The sequence below is a fragment of the Meles meles genome, chromosome 15 (genome assembly GCF_922984935.1).
Source record: "Meles meles chromosome 15, mMelMel3.1 paternal haplotype, whole genome shotgun sequence".
Taxonomy (NCBI): Eukaryota; Metazoa; Chordata; class Mammalia; order Carnivora; family Mustelidae; genus Meles; species Meles meles.
The window spans coordinates 34,565,887-34,584,653 of NC_060080.1; the positions used below are offsets into that span (position 1 = coordinate 34,565,887).

Genomic DNA, 18,767 nt, shown 5'->3' on the forward strand with positions numbered 1-18,767 from the left:
AAAAAAAAAAGCTCAGCATTTGTGTAAAGGACCCTCAGGTTAAACCAAAGGATGGATTTTTTTGCACAGAACAGGACAGGTTTTTCAAAGGGCATCTGTTGGGGGGCGTAGGGGGGGGCGAGTAGGCCAGCTGATAGTCGTTTCTGTGCACCCCACAGGGCCCAGCACAGCATGCATACTTGTTAGGCAAACACTCCTACTATGTGTACACAGAGGACTAAAAAAACCAAACAAACAAACAAACAAAAAACAAAAAACAAAACCCTTTCCTACAGCAATGCCACAGGTTAACTATAAGGTCGTCTTCTGGAGATGACTCCTTCCCTCTCCCGGTAATCCAGTGATTCTTGCCCTTCCCATAAGTACTGTTATGGGAAGAGGCAGACTTACACACGCTTGGAAACCCAGTTCCAGGAAGCACAGACAGGCCCCCTGCTTCTCGAGCTTTCTATCAGGTATCCCCAGACAGGGAGAAGAAGAGAACTATATGCAACAGCTCTAACACGGGCTTGTTCAACGAGCTGGAGCTGGCCTCTCTCTACCCTCTGGCCTCCTGCCAGTATTCCCGTACTAGCTGAGCATGAGAAGTGAAAGGTCAGGTAATAAAGAGGCATTAAAACAGCCAAACAAACAGGGGCGCCTGCGTGGCTCAGTAGGTTAAGCATCCGACCCCTGATTTTGGCTCAGGTCATGATCTCAGGGTCGTGAGCCCCTGCACTGGACTCCAAATTGGGTATGGAGCCTGTTAGGATTCTTTACCCCCTCCCTTGTGCTCATGTGCACCCCTGCTCTCTCTTTCCCTCTCTCTCTCTCTCTCTCTGCTCTCTCTCCAAAATAAATAAACAAATCTTAAAAACAAAACAAAACAAAACAAAAAACCCTCAACTAGCAGAAACACATCCTCTTTCTTGTATCTATGCATCTCTGTATCTTTAGGCAAGTGAACACAAACTCAAATTAACTTGAGTTAATGAAGAGAATCAGTTTAATAGTCTTAGAAACCATTAAATGTACATCAGGTGGCGAACCGTAAAAACTATCAACAAGCACTTCTATGGTTTCAGCCTGATTAGTTCTCCCGTATAGATTTAGAAACTCGCTTCAGCAGAATTTATTTCCGGACACAGATAGTACATCTCAACTCACAACAAAACCTACCCATCTCTTCATTAAAACACATTTCTAGAATCCAAAAACCTTTCAAGATAAAAGCAGTGAACAAATGAGAAATACAAGGAAACTTTTTCAACCCGCAAAAACCCCATAGCGAGCATCACAATGGTAAAAGACTGAAAGTTTTCTTCCCGAGATCAGGAATAAGACAGGGATGTCCACTCTCACCACATCTATTTGACAATGTACAAGAAGTCCTAGCTGGAGTATTTTAGTAAGACAAAGAGACAAATGGAAGAAGTAAAAGTCTCTCTCTTTGCTGATATGACCTTATATATAGAATCCTCAAAAAACTATTAGACTTGGGCGCCTGGGTGGCTTAGTCGGTAAAGTGTTAAACGTCTGCCTTTGGCTCAGGTCATGATCCCTGAGTCCTGGGATGGAGCCCTGAGTCGAGCTCCTTGCTCAGCAGGGAGCCTGCTTCTCTCTTTCCCTCTGCCTACTACTCCCCCTGCTTGTGCTCCCTCTCTCTGTCAAGTAAATAAATAAAATCTTAAAACAAACAACAAACAAACAAAAATCCCAACTATTAGAGCTATTAAGTTCAGTAAGGTTCCAGGACACAAGAACAATATAGAAAAAACAGTTGTGTTTCTATGTACTAGAAGTGAATAATCTGAAAATGAAATTAAGAAAGCAACTGCATTAACAATAGCATCAAAAATAATAAATACTTAAGAATAAATTAAACCAAGTAAGTGCAAAGTTTCTGTACTAGAAAATAGAGAATGCTGCGGAAAATTAAAGTCTTCAGTAAGTGGAAAGACATACTGTGTTTATGGATCGGAAGACTCCATATTGTTAAGATGGCAGCACTACCCTAATCGATCGACATTCTCAATCAGTTCAAAGCAATCCCTATCAAAATTCCAACTGCCTTTTTTGCAGAAATGGACAAACTGATACTAAATTCATATGGAAATGCAAGGGATCCATAATAGCCAAAGCAATCTTGTAAAAGAAGAACTCACACTTCCTGATTTCCAAACTTATTACTTCGTTTTCTCTGTACTTACGGCATAACAGACATTGAGATCAACGGAAAGAACTGAGCATCCAGAAATAAACCCATACATCTCTGAAATCTGATTTTCGACAATTATGCCAATACCACTCAATGGTGGAAAACATAGTCTCTTCAACAAATTGTAGAAGATACTGGATATTGCCTCCAAAAGAATTATATTGGACCCCTACCTCATACCATATACAAAAATAAACTCAAAACTCAAAATGGATCAGTTACTTGAAAGTAAGGCCTTGTATTAGAAAATTTTTTGAAGGAAACATGTGAGTCAATCTTCATGACCTTGAATTTCTTAGATGTATCACCCAAAGCACAAGAGACAAAAGAAAAGGTAAACTGGACTACATCAAAAGTTAAAACTTACGTGCTACGAATGATACCATTAAGAAAGTGAAAAGAGGACTCTCAAACTGAGAGAAAGTATTTGCAAATCATCTATCTGTTAAGGATCTGGTATCCAGAATATATAAAGAAATCTTATAATTCAACAATAAAAAAATAACCCATTTTTTAAATGGGAAAATTATTTGAATAGACATTTGTCCCCAAGGATATGTAAATAATCAATGAACACATGAAAACAGGCTCAATATCATTAGTCATTAGGGAAATGGAAATCAAAATCCCAACGAGGGGTGCCTGGCTGGCCTAGTCAGTAGAGAATCTGACTCTTGATCTTGGTCGTTAGTTTGAACCCTGCGTTGCATGCAGAGATTACTTTTTAAAAAGTCACAATGAGATACTACTTCACACCCATTAGGCCGGCGATTATTAAAAAAAAAAAAAAAAAAGGAAAGGAAAATAAGTGTTGGGGAGGCTGTGGGGAAAGTGAAACCCTCATACATGGCTAGTGAGAATGTTTAATGGTTCAGCTGCTCTGGAAAACAGTAGCTGGTCCTCAAAAAGTTATACATAAGTTATACATAGTGTCACCATGACCACCCAATAATTCCATTCCCAGGTATATATGGGAGGGAGGTGAAACATAGGCTCACATGGTGACCTGTACATGAATGTTCACAGCAGTATTGTCATTTCATCCCCAAAGTGTGAACGGCCCACATACTCATCCACAAGAGAAATAGGTGAACAAAATGTGGTGAAACCGCAGGAAAGAACTTTGCTCAACAATGAATGACTTGAGGGACTGATTGACACTACATCAAGGATGAACCCTGAGAACATTTATGCTCAGGGAAAGAAGCCAGACACAAAAGACTCCATGTTACCATTTATGTGAAATGATCAGAATAGGCAAAACTATATAAAGAGAGAAAGGAGATTAGTGGTTCCCAAGGGATAGGTCGGGGTTGGGGGTGGTATGGGGAGTGACTGCTAATGAGGACGGGGTACATGAAAATGTTCTGGAGTTAGAGAGTGGGGTGATGGTTGCACAGCTCTGTGAGCATACTAATGTCACAGAATTGTACACTTGGAAATGATAAATTCTATGCTATGTGAATTAATAGCTCAAATATCAGAATGTGCATTTTTAGGATTGCCTTATATTTCATTAGCTGATAAAAATCCTCATTGTTAAGTCAAATGTTGTAATTTCTCAACTCTGACTTCACATGTGGTAGATTTTCAGTAATTTGATCTGATTCTGATCCCTATGCATGCATGCCCTTCTCAAGAGACCTCATTCTTATAAACATGAAAAAACAAATCTGAAAAACATCTATGTTAGGGGATAATAACATAAAAGAAGGAGAAGGTTGACTTGCAGATTAAAAGGATTCTCTAGTTGAGTACCTGTATACACCCATTATTGTCTATATGAAATATGAAGTTTACCAGTTTTTCTCCCACACAAATGTAGGGAAGCCTATTTGTTACAAAAAGCAGGATGCAACTAATTATTTCTTGCATGCTACAGTATTCTACCTCTGCCTCGCACTGAAGCACGCAAAGGTGCCTACATTTTTCTAAAAATGCATTTAAGAAAAAGACATAAACAAAAAAGGAAAAAGAAAAACACACAAACATAACATGTGTTGCTCAACTTCCGCCTGATCTTTTTCAGCTGAGTTGGTTGGAGGAGTGGCTAAAAGGTGATTCCCTTAAATTACTATAAAATGAATCTTATCAAGAAGGGGATCTTGACCCGTTATTCTAATTTACAATTATGATTGATACTATTTATTTTAAAACCTTCCAGATGGTAAGAAAACTGAATAAAAATACAGATAAGAAGTTAGGCAGTTGATCTCAAACCAAAAAACCAAAACTTTCCAATTCCATCTTCTAAACAGAAACAGCTTTTCCCTTGAATCTGAAAGCTAAGCCTTACATCCATTTCATGATTTTGCCCTTTTACCTCCAAGTGTTTCATATAAAAGATGGGCTATGGATAAAACAATAAGACAAAATAAATATATGTATAGCTATGGCCACACACACACACACACACACCACACCCCCTTCCTGTATCAGAGTTCAGGATTTATATCTCAAATGCTGCTCTCCCCCTTAAAAACGTAAAATTCTCCTGCCCTCTAGGCTGTAGAGAAGGAACGCACGGAATTCCTTCAGAGCTATAAGATCAAGCTTGTAGCATACAGTTAAAAAGCAATATGTAAGTTGAGCAGATCATTCTATATTAATACAGCAAAAACACCTGTCATTACTTATGTGTCCTTTCTTTAAAAAAAAAATACCTTACAATAGTACATACTCTGTATGTATGTGGCCTCTATTCTGTCATGGGCAGAATTACAGGATTATTTCAAAACAAATAAAATAACGTCTAAAAAGAGGAAAATCTACCTAATACAAAAAATTATGTGAAATTTAATTTCAGTTTTAATACAACATTGCATAAATAAAGCAAGGTCACTTCTTAGATGTAAGTGACACAGCATTGCTTAGTTCTGGTAGGTGAGGTCCCAATAATTACTCCCTCAGGCTTTCACCCACTAAGTGTCATTTTTTTTTAAAGATTTTATTTATTTGACAGAGATCACAAGTAGGCGGAGAGGCAGGCAGAGAGAGAAGGAGAAGCAGGCTCCCCGCTGAGTGGAGATCCTGATGCCGGGCTCGATCCCAGGACCCTGAGATCATGACCTGAGCCAAAGGCAGAGGCTTAACCCACTGAGCCACATGCCCCCCACTAAGTGTCATTTATGCTTTCACTACACTCGCTTGAGTGTTCAATCAAACGAGTCTCACCAAAGCTACTTAAAATCGACTTGTTTAAGTTATAGGATAAATGCAGGTTATCAAGTTCCGGTCACTAATCAACTGACAATTAAGCTGATGCTCCAAAGTTTAAGTACTTGTTGCAACTGTCTGATAAAAACTGGAAAAATCTGGAAGTTTAGGCCTAAGTGGGGAACTGCTGAGCGAAAACAATAAAAAAGCTCATCACAGAACGGGACAATGTAATCACACTGGCAGATGACATTTCTTTTACAAGTCTTTGGAAGGCTCCACAGAGCGAGGCAGACCTGACAGGCCCAGTTCTCTGACGACCGCAGATGGTCTGGAAAAGCAGGAAGCAAAACACCACATTAAAGCAAGCTGAATAAAGAAAGAAGTGTAAGCAACCTTCCCTGACCAAAATGGAACTTCTGTGGAATATTCCATGAAAGAGGGGCTTGGCTGGTTGGTAAGATGGTAGAGCAAGCGATACTTGACCCCAGGGTTGTGAGTTCAAGCCCCACACTGGGCCTAGACCTTACTTAAAAAAAAAGAGAAAAGAACAGAAAAAAGAACATTCTATGTAAGTGTCAATCCATGTTACTTCCTATTCAGCTATGACGTTTCTCAATCTGTACCTCTAAACAATGCAATGATGACTATGAATTGCAATTATTTGTATATGAATGAATAGGTGTACAACTATGTTGTTTTAAATCTGCAATTTAAAAACCTTACGGGGGGGGGGGGCAAGGGGGATAAAACTTTACCGTAAGTCTGAATCCCCTATACCCTGATCCCAAGCCATCCTTCCTGACATCTAGGATGTCTAAAAGGAGCACTTGCTCTTTATTTGACCTATAAGAAAGCGCTCCAAAGCCCCAAAGAAAATATTTAAAAAAGAAATCCTTCATGCCTTCTGATGTTATAAAATAAAACAGAAGTATGTCAAAGACTACTGAACTAAAAATCTGGAAGCCAGGTTTCTGGGGCCTGAGCTGACCCTATAGTGACCAACCGTCCCAGTTCACCTGAGATGAAGGGATTTCCCTGGAAGGGGGACTTCCAGTGCTAAAACAAAGAAAGTCGCAGGCAAATCAGGATGAGAGCTAGGTCATAAGCCACTGGAAGCACACTTGCCTGGATGCTGACATATGGACAAGATAAAGGGGGAAGGAAGGGGACGAGTAGACCAGAGGTCTCTAGGGCCCTTTAGTTCTAATTTACTATGGCCCTATGACATATTTACACTATATTCACTTAGGTTGTATACTGCATGCCATAAGCAAATGTATCCTTACATAGGATCAGAGAACTCTAGAAATATTTTCTGAAGCTATGTGTGAAGTTTGGAGTTATAGAAGCTTAACCGTGAAGCATGACTAGGAGGTCTCTGTTTTTTTTAAATTTTCATTTCTATAGCAAAGAGAAAAAACAGTTCCTTTTAGAAAACATTAAGCCAACAAAAGATACCCTTCCAACACCAATATCCAATGTAACCCCTTCCCTGCCTCCCAGGTCACCGGAGACCCAGGCAAGATATCTGAGCAAAAAACTTAAAAAACAGGGTATTACTTAGATTTACTCACAGCCACTGTGAAAGAATATATTTCTACATTTTTAAGAAAACGAGAACTTACAAATGTGTGGTTACAAGTAACTACGAAACCCAAAGCAAGCAAATGCAAATGTTGGTTTCAAATAGCAACCTACCAGAACAATAAAGCCATAACAGAAAAAGATAAATAAGGCCTTGAATTTTTAAGAGTATGTTCACTTTTATATGTATGCTGTAATTTATCTCTTTAATCTGAAAAAAAAAAACACCATTTGAGAGGATACAAGTTATATGGAAGATTAAGTCATAGTCTCATGTGTGGTAAAATCAGAACAAATGTTTGGGTTTCCTCTTTCCTCACTGGGCATCTTAATAATTTAGGGTACTATCTGACTCGCTGGTACTCATATAGATCCCAATGAAATTATTGGTGCCGTGAAGACAGAATTAGGAGAAATGTCTAAAAGCACAACTACAGAAGTAGTCTCGGGGCACCTGGGTGACTCAGTTGGCTAAGCATCTGATTCTTGATTTCAGCCCAGATCATGACCTCAGGGTCGTGAGATGGAGCTCTGTGTCAGGCTTCACCCTGGGTGTGAAGTCTGCTTAAGATTCTGGTGTGAAGTCTGCTTCACGTGTGGCTCCACATGTATACCTTTGGCTGTGTGCTTCTCCTTGCCTCTTCACACAGAAATTTCTCCCCCCAAATCAGTCCACAATAGCCTGTGCCCATATCTGTCACAGACATTGCGGGGATATGAAGGTGTGTGCAAGAAAAACGGGTCCCAGCCCTCAAGATAGTTATAATTTACTTGGGAACATGAGACGTATTCCCATGAAGCCTTCCCAGTGCCAGCAAAATGGATGGCTACCATATTTTTATTAGTAATATGGGGCTGCTAACATCTGCAGATTATTTGCATGAATCACAAAAGCCTTAATCAAAACAGGTAAGAAAAAATAAATCCATGCCATTTATTTCAAATATATTAAAATACAATAAATATACAATAAATAACAGAATTTATTTCGAGCATATAATGAGCAGCATCCAGTGCAGCATAGTAAAAAAGATGGGGTGAGATTCTTTTAATGGCCAAAATATCACATAGACTCAGAAATGAGGGGAAAGATACGGTTTTGCTGTTATTACCCCAGCAATGCCAATGGCAAAGAAGTGTGCTTTGAGGCTTTTCTCAAACCTCAGATGTATGTTGAGAAAACTCTGCCGGGTGGGGTGCCTGGGTGGTTGAGTCAGTTAAGCTTCTGACCCTTGGTTTCAGCTCCGGTCCTGATCTCAGGGTGGTGAAAGGCTTCAGGCTCACCAAAGAGTCTTCTTAAGATTCTCTCTCTCCTCTCCTTCAGCACCTCCCCTTTTGCCCCCCTCCCAAATAAATAAATAAACCTTAAAAAAAAAAAAAAAAAAAGCTGCTGGGCTAGATAGGTAGGTTTCTAGTGATCCAGGTTTTGGCCCTAATTCCTCCACAATCATATCCTCTCTTGCCCTGATTGTCTACCTGTACTAAATGAGGTCTGAACTAGATGATGGTGAATATTCTTCTAATGAATATTTCATTCTTCGATAAATATAACCAGGTCCCATCTCCTATATATCCGCCCTCAACATTCCATTAAATTACAGTGTACAACATTAAACTATTTGTGAATCTATTATTTTAATTTTTTGTGCTTATATACTGACTCCTTTACGGCGACTGGCTTGCAAAGCAAAATCTGAATTCATATTGCTAAAATTTAGCACTAAATAGTCATCAGTTTTATATTTTCTAGTTCTAATAACCTACCCAGATTAATGTGGCATATTGTTCAATATTGGTATAAGAAGTTTTGGTGTAGCTGCAATTCAAAATGGTGAAGCTCAGATCAAACAGTTATGTATTCATTGTTTTTAGCTGGCTTGAAATTGGCTTAGCTACATAGCAACCAAGAGTAAGGAAATATTTAATTTCTCTTTTTATGATAATCCAGTGACAACATCTAAGTATGACTTTGGTATAAAAAGGCTACATAAACATCCTTTCATCTGGTAAGTCTCATTAAACCCACGGCAAAAATTAAGAGCAGAAGAAGATAAATATGGGCTGTAGTATCAAACTATTTCTATTACTATTTTTATGTTGGAAATATTCTTGTTTGGACATCTGAATGTTAGGACAATTATCACCTATTAACAGCGGTGAATTCAAGTAAAGTGAACTCCAATAAAATGCAAGCTCTCCTCATTCTGAAACACTCTGTTGAATCATTTCAGTGAAGAGATAAAAGAAATCCAAAATGGAAAAAAGAAAACATGCTCAAGGATCCAAGAAGCTGTATGCTAAGGTGAATAATAAAAACAAAAATAAATCAGGGAATTGAGAAATATGCTGGAAAAGTTTTTCACATACTATCCTTGCTTGTATCTAGCTCCATTATACAGTTTAAAATTTGGCCCAAATTTTTAAGTATTTGTTAAACAGTTCCCGCGTGTGACATATGTTTCCAGGATACTTCTGACATTGATATGAGAGATTATAAAACATTTAGAAATGAAAATGTTGCTCTCCAACAAAAAACACTGTAACTTCCAAGCTTCTTCTGAATTCATAAGATGGAGAAACATTTGGAAAATAGTACCTTTCAGTTTTAAAATGCTCAAATAATATACTTTAAAACAAACACAAAAAGTGTAATCGTTCAAGACAAGGAGGAGCCAAGCCTAAATAAAATAAGATCCTAAAATTTATTCTAGGAGTTATTACTTTTCCTTTGAAGTCTCAATTCTATTTACTCCATTCTATGGAAATTCTTTCCTCCCTTCAGCTGGGAAGGATAATTTCTACCCTACCAGCACAATGACAGTACCACTGTACGGCTCACCCAGCAAGCAACACATGATGAATAGGAAGTAGTATCAACTCTTTCTACCAAACGAAGTGTATGCAAGAATCGATTTGCAACGTGTTAATTGAGGAACTCGGCAGAGAGGCTTCTACTGTATCTAGCGGATCTAAACTTGAGCTCATGGTAACACTGCACGAAGCTATGGTAGATAAAAGTGATCGGTAATGCCAAGAGAACAATCCCACTGACAACACAGACTCCTCCAAGAATTCTCCCAGGCATGGTGATAGGATACATATCTCCATAGCCAACTGTAGTCATAGAGATAATCACCCACCAGCAGGCAGCAGGGATGCTGGCGAAGTCCTTGTTGGATGTTTCCAGGTCCAACCCATGTTCAAGAAGCTGAGAAAGTGCACTAAAGATTGCCATGGCAACACAAATGAAGACGAGTAACATAACCATCTCTCGGTAACATCGTTTGAGAGTCAGACCAAGTGTCTGGAGACCAATGAAGTGACGGGCAAGCTTAATCACCCAAAAAATCCTCATCATTCTAAGCACCCTCAAGGTGACTCCAGCCCTCTGGAGTTGAGAGTTCTCGCCCGTAAACACTGTCATTAACACGGAGATGTAATACGGCGTGATTGCCAGTAAATCAATGATGTTCAGGGGTCTCTTGACAAACTCACACTTGTTTTTGGAGACGATGAACCTCACGATGCACTCTGCTGTGAACCAACCTATGCAGATAGCTTCAATTATCCTGTCAAGAGAACAAAGGAAGAATTGATCATTTTATTTTTAAGCGTTGTAATAGCTCTTAGATATCTTCAGATAGTACTACACCGACAAACGACTTCAGTTACTTTTTCCAGAAAACATAAAGAACAGACAGCATTACCAACATCATCAGAGCCACCAGGACACAACAGAACAACACATATTACAGTGCAAAGGAAAACTGAATTTGGTCAAGTTTCTATTTATAGACTGCATGTAATAACTAAATATGTTTTTTTGTTGTTGTTCTTTTTTTTTTGTTTTTTGCCTATCACTAGTCTTTTAAAAAACTGACCTCTTATTGGGTGTCTTAAAATGACCTTCTCCACAGCTAGCCACCATGTGAAACGTTACTGACTCTGCGAGCACAGCGGTTCTCTGCTGTGATGCCAGTTATAAGGTGGGTCAGAATGACTGTTCCGACAGAGGGTGGACATAGCCAAGTTTTCAATGATGTATTTCTTGGTAAATAAGCGTGAACTCAAGATCATTTCCTAACACGCTACACTGCTTTCTTTTCCTGTGGGCCCGTGTGGGAAACACGGAAGCCAAGCCAGTTTTCGGGGTTTGGCAGGAGCGTCAGGTCACGACCACCCTCATCACAAGGGTCACCGTGGAAGGAAAGGCTGAGGGCTCCTGGGCTGGCGTGAAATAATCACTAGGTTCTTTCCCAAGGACCCAACTGGCGGGTTGGTTTTTCCATAGCTATTTTTATGTGACATGATTTTAAAATATAAGGCCACATTTTACCTAGAGCAGTATTTACAACCTTTCCACATCACTGCACGCGTTGAAAATAAGAATATTTACAGAGCCCACTGGCAGCAAGGGTAGTATTCTTGACACCGAAGACACCGACCCCGGGGGGCTCTGGCTCCCCTGGCCCTTGCCTGCGTGCCCCAAGGCTCAGGAAATTAAATCTCAGCACACGGTTTTGGAAGCCTTGATATAAATAAAGCCCTGAATAAATAAATTGAACCGTGTTCTCCTACTATAGAGTTGGCAGGGCTGTAATGGTTAATTTCATTTATTTACTAAATAGTACATTCACATGGTTTCAGTTTAAAAGGTGAAAAAAGAAGAGTAGAGAAAAATAATTCTCTCTTTTGCCCCATTCCCCAGTTCCTGGGCCACAATCCTTTCAGAGACTCTAGGGGAGAATCCACTCCTTGCCTCTTCCAGCTTCCGGTGGCTGTGGGCATTCTTTGGCTTCTTGTGGTATCACTCCAGTCTCAGCCTCCTCTTCTGTCAGAGTCACATCCCTCTGTGTCCTTCTTATGAGGATACATGTGACAGCATTTAGGGCCCCCTCAACTAAGCCGGGATAACTCCCATCTCAAGATCCTTAATTTAATCACATCTGCAAAACTCCTTCTGCCGTATAAGTAATACCAGCTGGTTCCAGGGATTAGGACCTGAAATGTTTGGAGTAAAAGGGAGGAATATTTGTCAGCCTACCACACAAAGCTACCACACCAAGTGAGCAGAAGAAGTCACAGCTGCCCCCACTATTTCTCTACTGTATTATCTGCTGCTCTGCTCACGAATCCCATTACCCTGTGGTTGCGGCAGCTGCCCTGTCCCCACCAGGCCATCAGTAAAAGCTGCTGCCATGATGGCCTCTTTGAACCTGGAGGCTTAGGAAAGTGGGTGGGTAAAGAAACTTGGTAGACCTAACGAATAGGAAGCTGTGGGGCGCATGGGTGGCTCAGTGGGTTAAGCCTCTGTCTTCAGCTCAGGTGATGATCTCAGGGTCCTGGGATCCAGCCCCACATCGGGCTCTCTGCTCAGCAGGGAGCCTGCTTCCCCGCCCCCCTCTGCCTGCCTCTGTGCCTACTTGTGTGTGATCTCTGTCAAATAAATAAATAAAATCTTTAAAAAAAAAAAAGAATAGGAAAATGCACTTTTTTTCAATACATAGTTTTAACAAATAGAGTATCACATATGACTTCTCCTCAGGAATGCTCATCAAATATTCCATGGTTTCCCCCATATTTCCAGGCCCCCCTGCAGGTAGGTAGGGTCATATGACCAGTTTAGGCCAATGAGCCATGAGCGAAATGACTCTATCACTTCCAGGCACTAGCACAGAAGGGTGAATGCTAAGTCTCTTCCCGGCCATGGCAACCTGGAAGGCATGTGTCCTAAGTGGCTCCAAGATGGTTGGGACCCCTACCAGCCCAAGCTCCTGGGTGTCCGGATGGAGAAAGACAGACAGTCCCCATCCTGACTCAGGTTGGACAGGACATGTGGGCAACAAACACATCTTTGTTGGATTCAGCTGCTGAGATCTCTAAACCGGATGTTTTCCTAGGGAATAACCTGGTACATATGGTAAGCCGTGTGACGCACACTCAAGAGGGATTGCAGTAGCACACAGTGGGGATGGTCACCACTTTCTTTGTGGTTAAGATGCACCAGTTCTCCAGCTGGAGGACTGAGTCTCTTTCCCAGCCAGACGCGAGAGAGAGCGCCGTGCCCAACTCAGGCCCACACTGGCCTTCGAAGGGCTCTCCCAGCAATAAAACCCGCAGATTCTATTAAATGAAGAAGAGCAAAAATTCTAATGGTGCCAAAAATACCAGAACATGTTCTAATTATTTCCACAAGCAGCCAAAGTTGTTCAGATTAAAAAGGAGGAAATCCAAAGGGTGCAGAATAATCCCCCAGTAAGGGAATTTCACAGAGGTGAACTCCTCTGTAATGAGGCCCTCTGGGCTTCTTCCTGCCCCCCCAAGTCAGATGCAGTTTATCCAGAATTCCATGCCAAGGGGATGAATCAGTGAGACACCCCAGGCATCCCTCTTTCACCAAGGACGATGCCAAGGCAGTCTCCCAACAACAAACACGACAAAGCCTGCCAAAACGCCCCATATTTCCAAATGGCACTCTCACCAAAGCCACCACCGACAACTGCTAGAAAACCGAGGTCTGTTTTACTCAGGGCTGGAGCCAACAGTCAGGCGCTCCCCAAGGTTATGTCTATCAAAAACAAACAGGAAAAGAGAACTAAAGATACGGAAGGACACCATATTTCTTGGAAGCCCATTTTGATTTCGAGGCCTAAACACAGAAGTTCATGAATTCATGGCTAATAAAAATAGTTACCACTTACTGAAGTCTTTCCGTTGGGCACGGTGTGAAGCACTTTACAGACATCACTCCATTTAGTCCTTTCCTAGAACTCTATAAAGTGTGTATTTCCTGATATTCCCATTTTCCAGATGATGGAACTGAGGCTAGGAAGTTAAACAAATTTGCCAAGGTCACACAACTGAGAGATTGCAGGGGCACATATAACGAAACCCAGGTCTCTTGGGCTTTGAAGCTCTACCAAACATCTGAAAATGCTGAAGATTTTTATGGCAATGTTCGCTGTGAATGTTAAGTGACAGATGTCAATCTTGTGGTCTCCATGGTTGATATATTTGAGCAGCATTTTTCCAACTCTCAGTTCTTAACCCATTAATGGATCAAATCTGACATTCGTTTCAGAAATTGGAATTGAGGGGAACCTGGGTGGCTCAGTGGGTTAAAGTCTCTGCCTTCGGCTCAGGTCATGATCCTAGGGTCCTGGGATCAAGCCCCACATTGGGCTCTCTGCTCTTCGGGGAGCCTGCTTTCTCCTCTCTCTCTCTCTCTCTGCCTACTTGTGATCTCTGTCTGTCAAATAAATAAATAAAATCTTAAAAAAAAAACAAAAATAAATTGGAATTGAAAATATCAGAGTGCAAAGCATAGTTTTATGAAACTTCTGTTTCGGTTACTGAGGTATGTACTCTGAGGTATGACATAAAATGCGCTCCTTCCTGTAGGTACTAAAGACCACCACAATTACTGGCTACCATGGGTTACTTGACAGATCCACCGTGATAGAAGGCACATCCAGGAATGATGCAGAGGTTTCCAGAGGGTCCACAAGGGGAGCAGATGGCTGTAGTACTAACCAGTTGTACTCCTTGCCCTCCCACAAAGGACAAAGGCTAGACAGAACACAAGAGGCCAGTAACTATACTGTGAGAGGTCAAAGTGAGTCTCCCTCTGTGTACTATCTTCTCATCTTTTTCCATCAACATTTTACTATGAAAAATTTCAAACATGGAGCAAATTCATTTACATTTTATACTTGTTTATCACCTATTCACCTATCTACCCATCTATTAATCTTTTTTTTAGAGGGAAATGCACTTCTCTAAAAACTTCAAAGTGCATATCATTAACTAGAGTTCAATATTTGTTTCATTTTTTCTTTTTTAAGATTTTATTTATTTATTTATTTTAGAGAGAGAGAGAGCACGCAAGCATGCGAGTGGGCAGTCCAACACAGGGCTCAATCCCACAACCCTGATATCATGACCTGAACCAAAACCAAGAGTCGATGCTTCACGGACTGAACCACCCAGACGCCCAATCTATCTTTTTTTTTTTTTTTTTTAAGAACAAAGTGCACTTTCTTCTAAAAACTTCAAAGTGCATGTCATTAACTAGAGTTCAATATTTGTTTCATTCTTTTTCTTTTGATGTGAATGTTGTATGCCATGAAATACACAAATCTTAAGTGTGCATTCACTGAGTTTTGACAAAGGAATAACCTCTATCGTCTAAACTTCTATCAAGATATACAGCACTTGGGGCACCTGGGTGGCTCAGTCAGCTGGGCAGCTGCCTTCGGCTCGGGTCATGATCCCAGGGTCCTGGGATTGAGCCTCACATCAAGCTCCCTGCTCCGCAGGGAGTCTACTTCTCCCTCTCCCTCTGCCTGCTGCTCTCCTTCCTTATGCTCTCTCTCTCTCTCTCTCTCAATCTCTGTCAAATAATATATAAAATCTAAAAAAAAAAAAAAATATATATATATATATAGAGAGAGAGAGAGAGAGAGAGCACTCACATCACCCCAGAGAGTTCCCCACCTTATTTTTGTTATCACTTTCTCTCACTTCCCAGACCCATCAGACACTTAGCAAGTGTTCAACAGATGTTTGTCCAGGACAGTGTAAATGACTTTGAAAGAACTCAAGGGCCCAGGATGTCCACTCCACAGCCACAAGTAAGTTTTTAGGTTATTCTGGGACATTCAAGGAATTACCAAAGCACATTATCAAAAGGGTGTTGAATTCAGCTGGATCCTTTTTTTATACCTTATACAAAAATTAACTCAAAATAGACTACAGACCTCAAACTATAAAACTCCTTGAAGAAAACACAGGGAAAAAACTTCATGACATTGGCCTTGGCAGTGATTTCTTGGATATGACAACCAAAGCAAAAACACAAATGGGCTACATCAACTCAAACACTTCTGTGCATCAAAGGATACAATATCTGAGCAGAATGAAAAGGCAATCTACAGGGGCACCTGGGTGGCCCAGTTGGTTGATCCACCAGCTCTTGGTTTCTGCTCAGGTCTGATCTCAGGGCTGTGAGATTGGGCCTCACATTGGGCTCTGTGCTAAGTGCAGAGTCTGCTTGGGTTTCTCTCCCCCTCTGCCCCTCCCCACCACCCAACTCCCTGTGCTCTTTGCTCTCTCTCTCAAATTAATAAATAGATCTTTTTAAAAAATTATGTTCCTTTTCTTTTTAAGATTTTTTATTTACTTTTATTTATTTGTCAGAGAGAGAGAGATAGCACACGCAGGGGGAGCAGTAGGCAGAGGGAGAAGCAGGCTCCCCACTGAGCAAGGAGCCTCATGCGGAACTGTATGCCAGGACCCTAGGATCATCACCTGAGCCGAAGGCAGATGCCTAACTGACTGAGCCACCCAGGTGTCTCTAAATAAATCTTTCAATCTCTCCACGCTCAGTGTGGGTCTGCTTGAGATTCTTTCTCCCTCTCCTTCCGCCCTTCCCATTCATGCACTTTCTCTCTCGACAAATAAATAAATCTTTAAAAAATTTTTAGGGGTGCCTAGGTGATTCAGTCATTGGGCATCTGCCTTCAGCTCAGGTCATGATCCTAGGGTCCTGGGATCGAGCCCTGCATTGGGCTCCTTGCTCAGCAGGGAGCTTGCTTCTCCCTCTCCATCTCCCCCTGCTTGTGTTCCCTCTCTCATTGTCTCTCTGTCAAATAAATAAATAAAAACTTTTAATTTTTGTTTTAAGGGTTAAAGTGGTAAATTTTATTTTTTTTTAATCAGAAAAGGCAATCCACGGAAAGGGAGATGTTATTTGCAAGTCATATATCTGATAAAGTTTCAACATCCAAGACATAAAAAGATTTCCTAAAACTCAACAACGAGAAAGTCAAATAATTTAAAAATTAGCAAAGGGCTTGATAAACATTTCTCAAAAATTATATACAATGGCCAACAAGCATATGAAAAGATGCTCAACAACACTAATCCTCTAAGAAATGCAAATCAAAACCATGATGATATATCCCCACACCCAGTAGGATGACTATTATTAAAAACAAAAAATAACAAGTTTTGGTGGGGGTGTGGTGAAATTGGACCCTTTGGCACTGCTGGTGGGATTACGAAATGATGCAGCCATGAAGGAAATCATTATGGGGAGGGGTCCTCAAAAAAATTAAAAACAGAACTACCACATGATCTAGCAATCTTGCTTCAGGGTACATATCCAAAGAATTGAAAGCAGGGTCTAGAAGTGATATTTGCACACCTGTGTTCATAGCAACTCTATTCAAAACAGCCAAGAAATGGAAACAACCCAAAGGTCCATCAACAATGAATGGATAAACAAATGTGGTATACACATACGATGGAGTATTATTCAGCCTTACAAAGGAAGGAAATCTGTCACATGCTACAAAATGGGTGAACCTTGAGGACATTATGCTAAGTGAAATAATCCAGCCCAAAAAGACAAATACTGTATGATTTCACTTTTATGAGATAATCTAAAGTAGTCAGATTCATAGAAATAGAAAGTAAAATGGTGGTTACCAGGGGCTAGCAGGGGAGGAGAAAGAGGAGTTGTTTAATAGGCATAGAGTTTCAGATTTGTGGAATGAAAATATTCTGGAAATCCATTTCATGATGATGTGAATATACCTATAATGTTATTGAAGTGTACCCTTAAAAATTGTTAAAATGGGGTGGAGGCGCCTGTGTGGCACACTCGGTTGGACATCCTACTTTGGGTTTTGTCTCGGGTAGCGGGGCGCCTGGGTGGCTCAGTGGGTTAAAGCCTCTGCCTTCGGCTCAGGTCATGATCCCAGGGTCCTGGGATCGAGCCCCACGTCGGGCTCTCTGCTCCACAGAGAGCCTGCTTCCTCCTCTCTCTCTGTCTGCCTCTCTGCCTAGTTGTGATTTCTGTCTGTCAAATTAATAAAAATATTTTTTTAAAAAAAAGGGTTTTGTCTCGGGTCATGATCTCTGGGTCTAGGGATCAGCCCTAGTTCGGGGTCTGTGCTTAGTGAGGGGTCTGCTTGAGACCCTCTCTCCCTCTCCTTCTGCCTCTCCCACTGATGTGCACGGTCTCTCTTCCTCTCTACAATAAATAAATCTTTTTTAAAAAATTATAAGTGGTTAAAATAGTAAATTTTATGTTTTTCTTTTATCAGAATTAAAAAAAAAAAAAAAAAAAGGCTGTGGTGGGATTCAAACCCACCAAAGACTGGAGTCTTAATCCAGAGCCTTAGACCACTGGGTCACGCTGGCACAAAGAAAAAAAATGGTGCTGATCTTGTCATTAATTAACTAAGTGACATATTCTGCCTTACTTCAAAAGGATTTAAAGTTGGAGGCCCTGGGTGGCTCAGACGGTTAAGCATCTGCCTTCAGCTCAGGTCATGATCTCAGGGTCCTGGGATCGAGCCCTGCATGGGGAGATCTCTGCTCAAAGGGGAGCCTGCTTCCTCCTGCCCCCGCACCTGCTGCTCTGCCTATTTGTAATGTCTCTCTCTCTCTCCCTCTTCCTCTCCAAAAAATTTTAAAATAATAGTAAAATGAAATGAAAAAGAATATGACATAAGAAAATGCTATATTAATTCAAATCCCAATAGCTATTCCTATTAAATTATCTTTAAATTTTGTTTTCTAATCTATTTCTTCCATTTTGCTGTGATGTGATTGATATATAACATTGTATTAGTTTTAGATATACAGCACAATGATTTAGTACATGTATATAGCATGATTGCCACAATAAGTTTAGTTAACACTCATCACTTCACTTAGTTATAGATATTTTTTTCTTGTGATGAGAACTTTGAAGATCTACTTATCAGCAACTTTCAAATATACGATACAGTACTGTTGACTGTGACCACCATGCTGT

The 18,767-nt window shown here is 40.6% G+C and overlaps 1 protein-coding gene across 4 annotated transcripts in view; it reads right to left on the minus strand.

Annotated features, from left to right (window-relative positions):
• The window catches only part of KCNG3 (potassium voltage-gated channel modifier subfamily G member 3), a 61,771-nt gene that overhangs the window by 10,482 nt on the left and 32,522 nt on the right, over nt 1-18,767 (minus strand). For 2 of the 4 annotated variants that reach the window (XM_045979431.1, XM_045979429.1), the window contains exon 2: nt 10,436-10,509. In XM_045979431.1, coding sequence (XP_045835387.1) covers nt 10,436-10,509 — 74 coding nt within the window. Of the gene's footprint in view, nt 1-7,198; nt 10,510-18,767 lie in introns of those variants that run through there. The other 2 variants (XM_045979428.1, XM_045979427.1) reach the window with 1 other exon arrangement.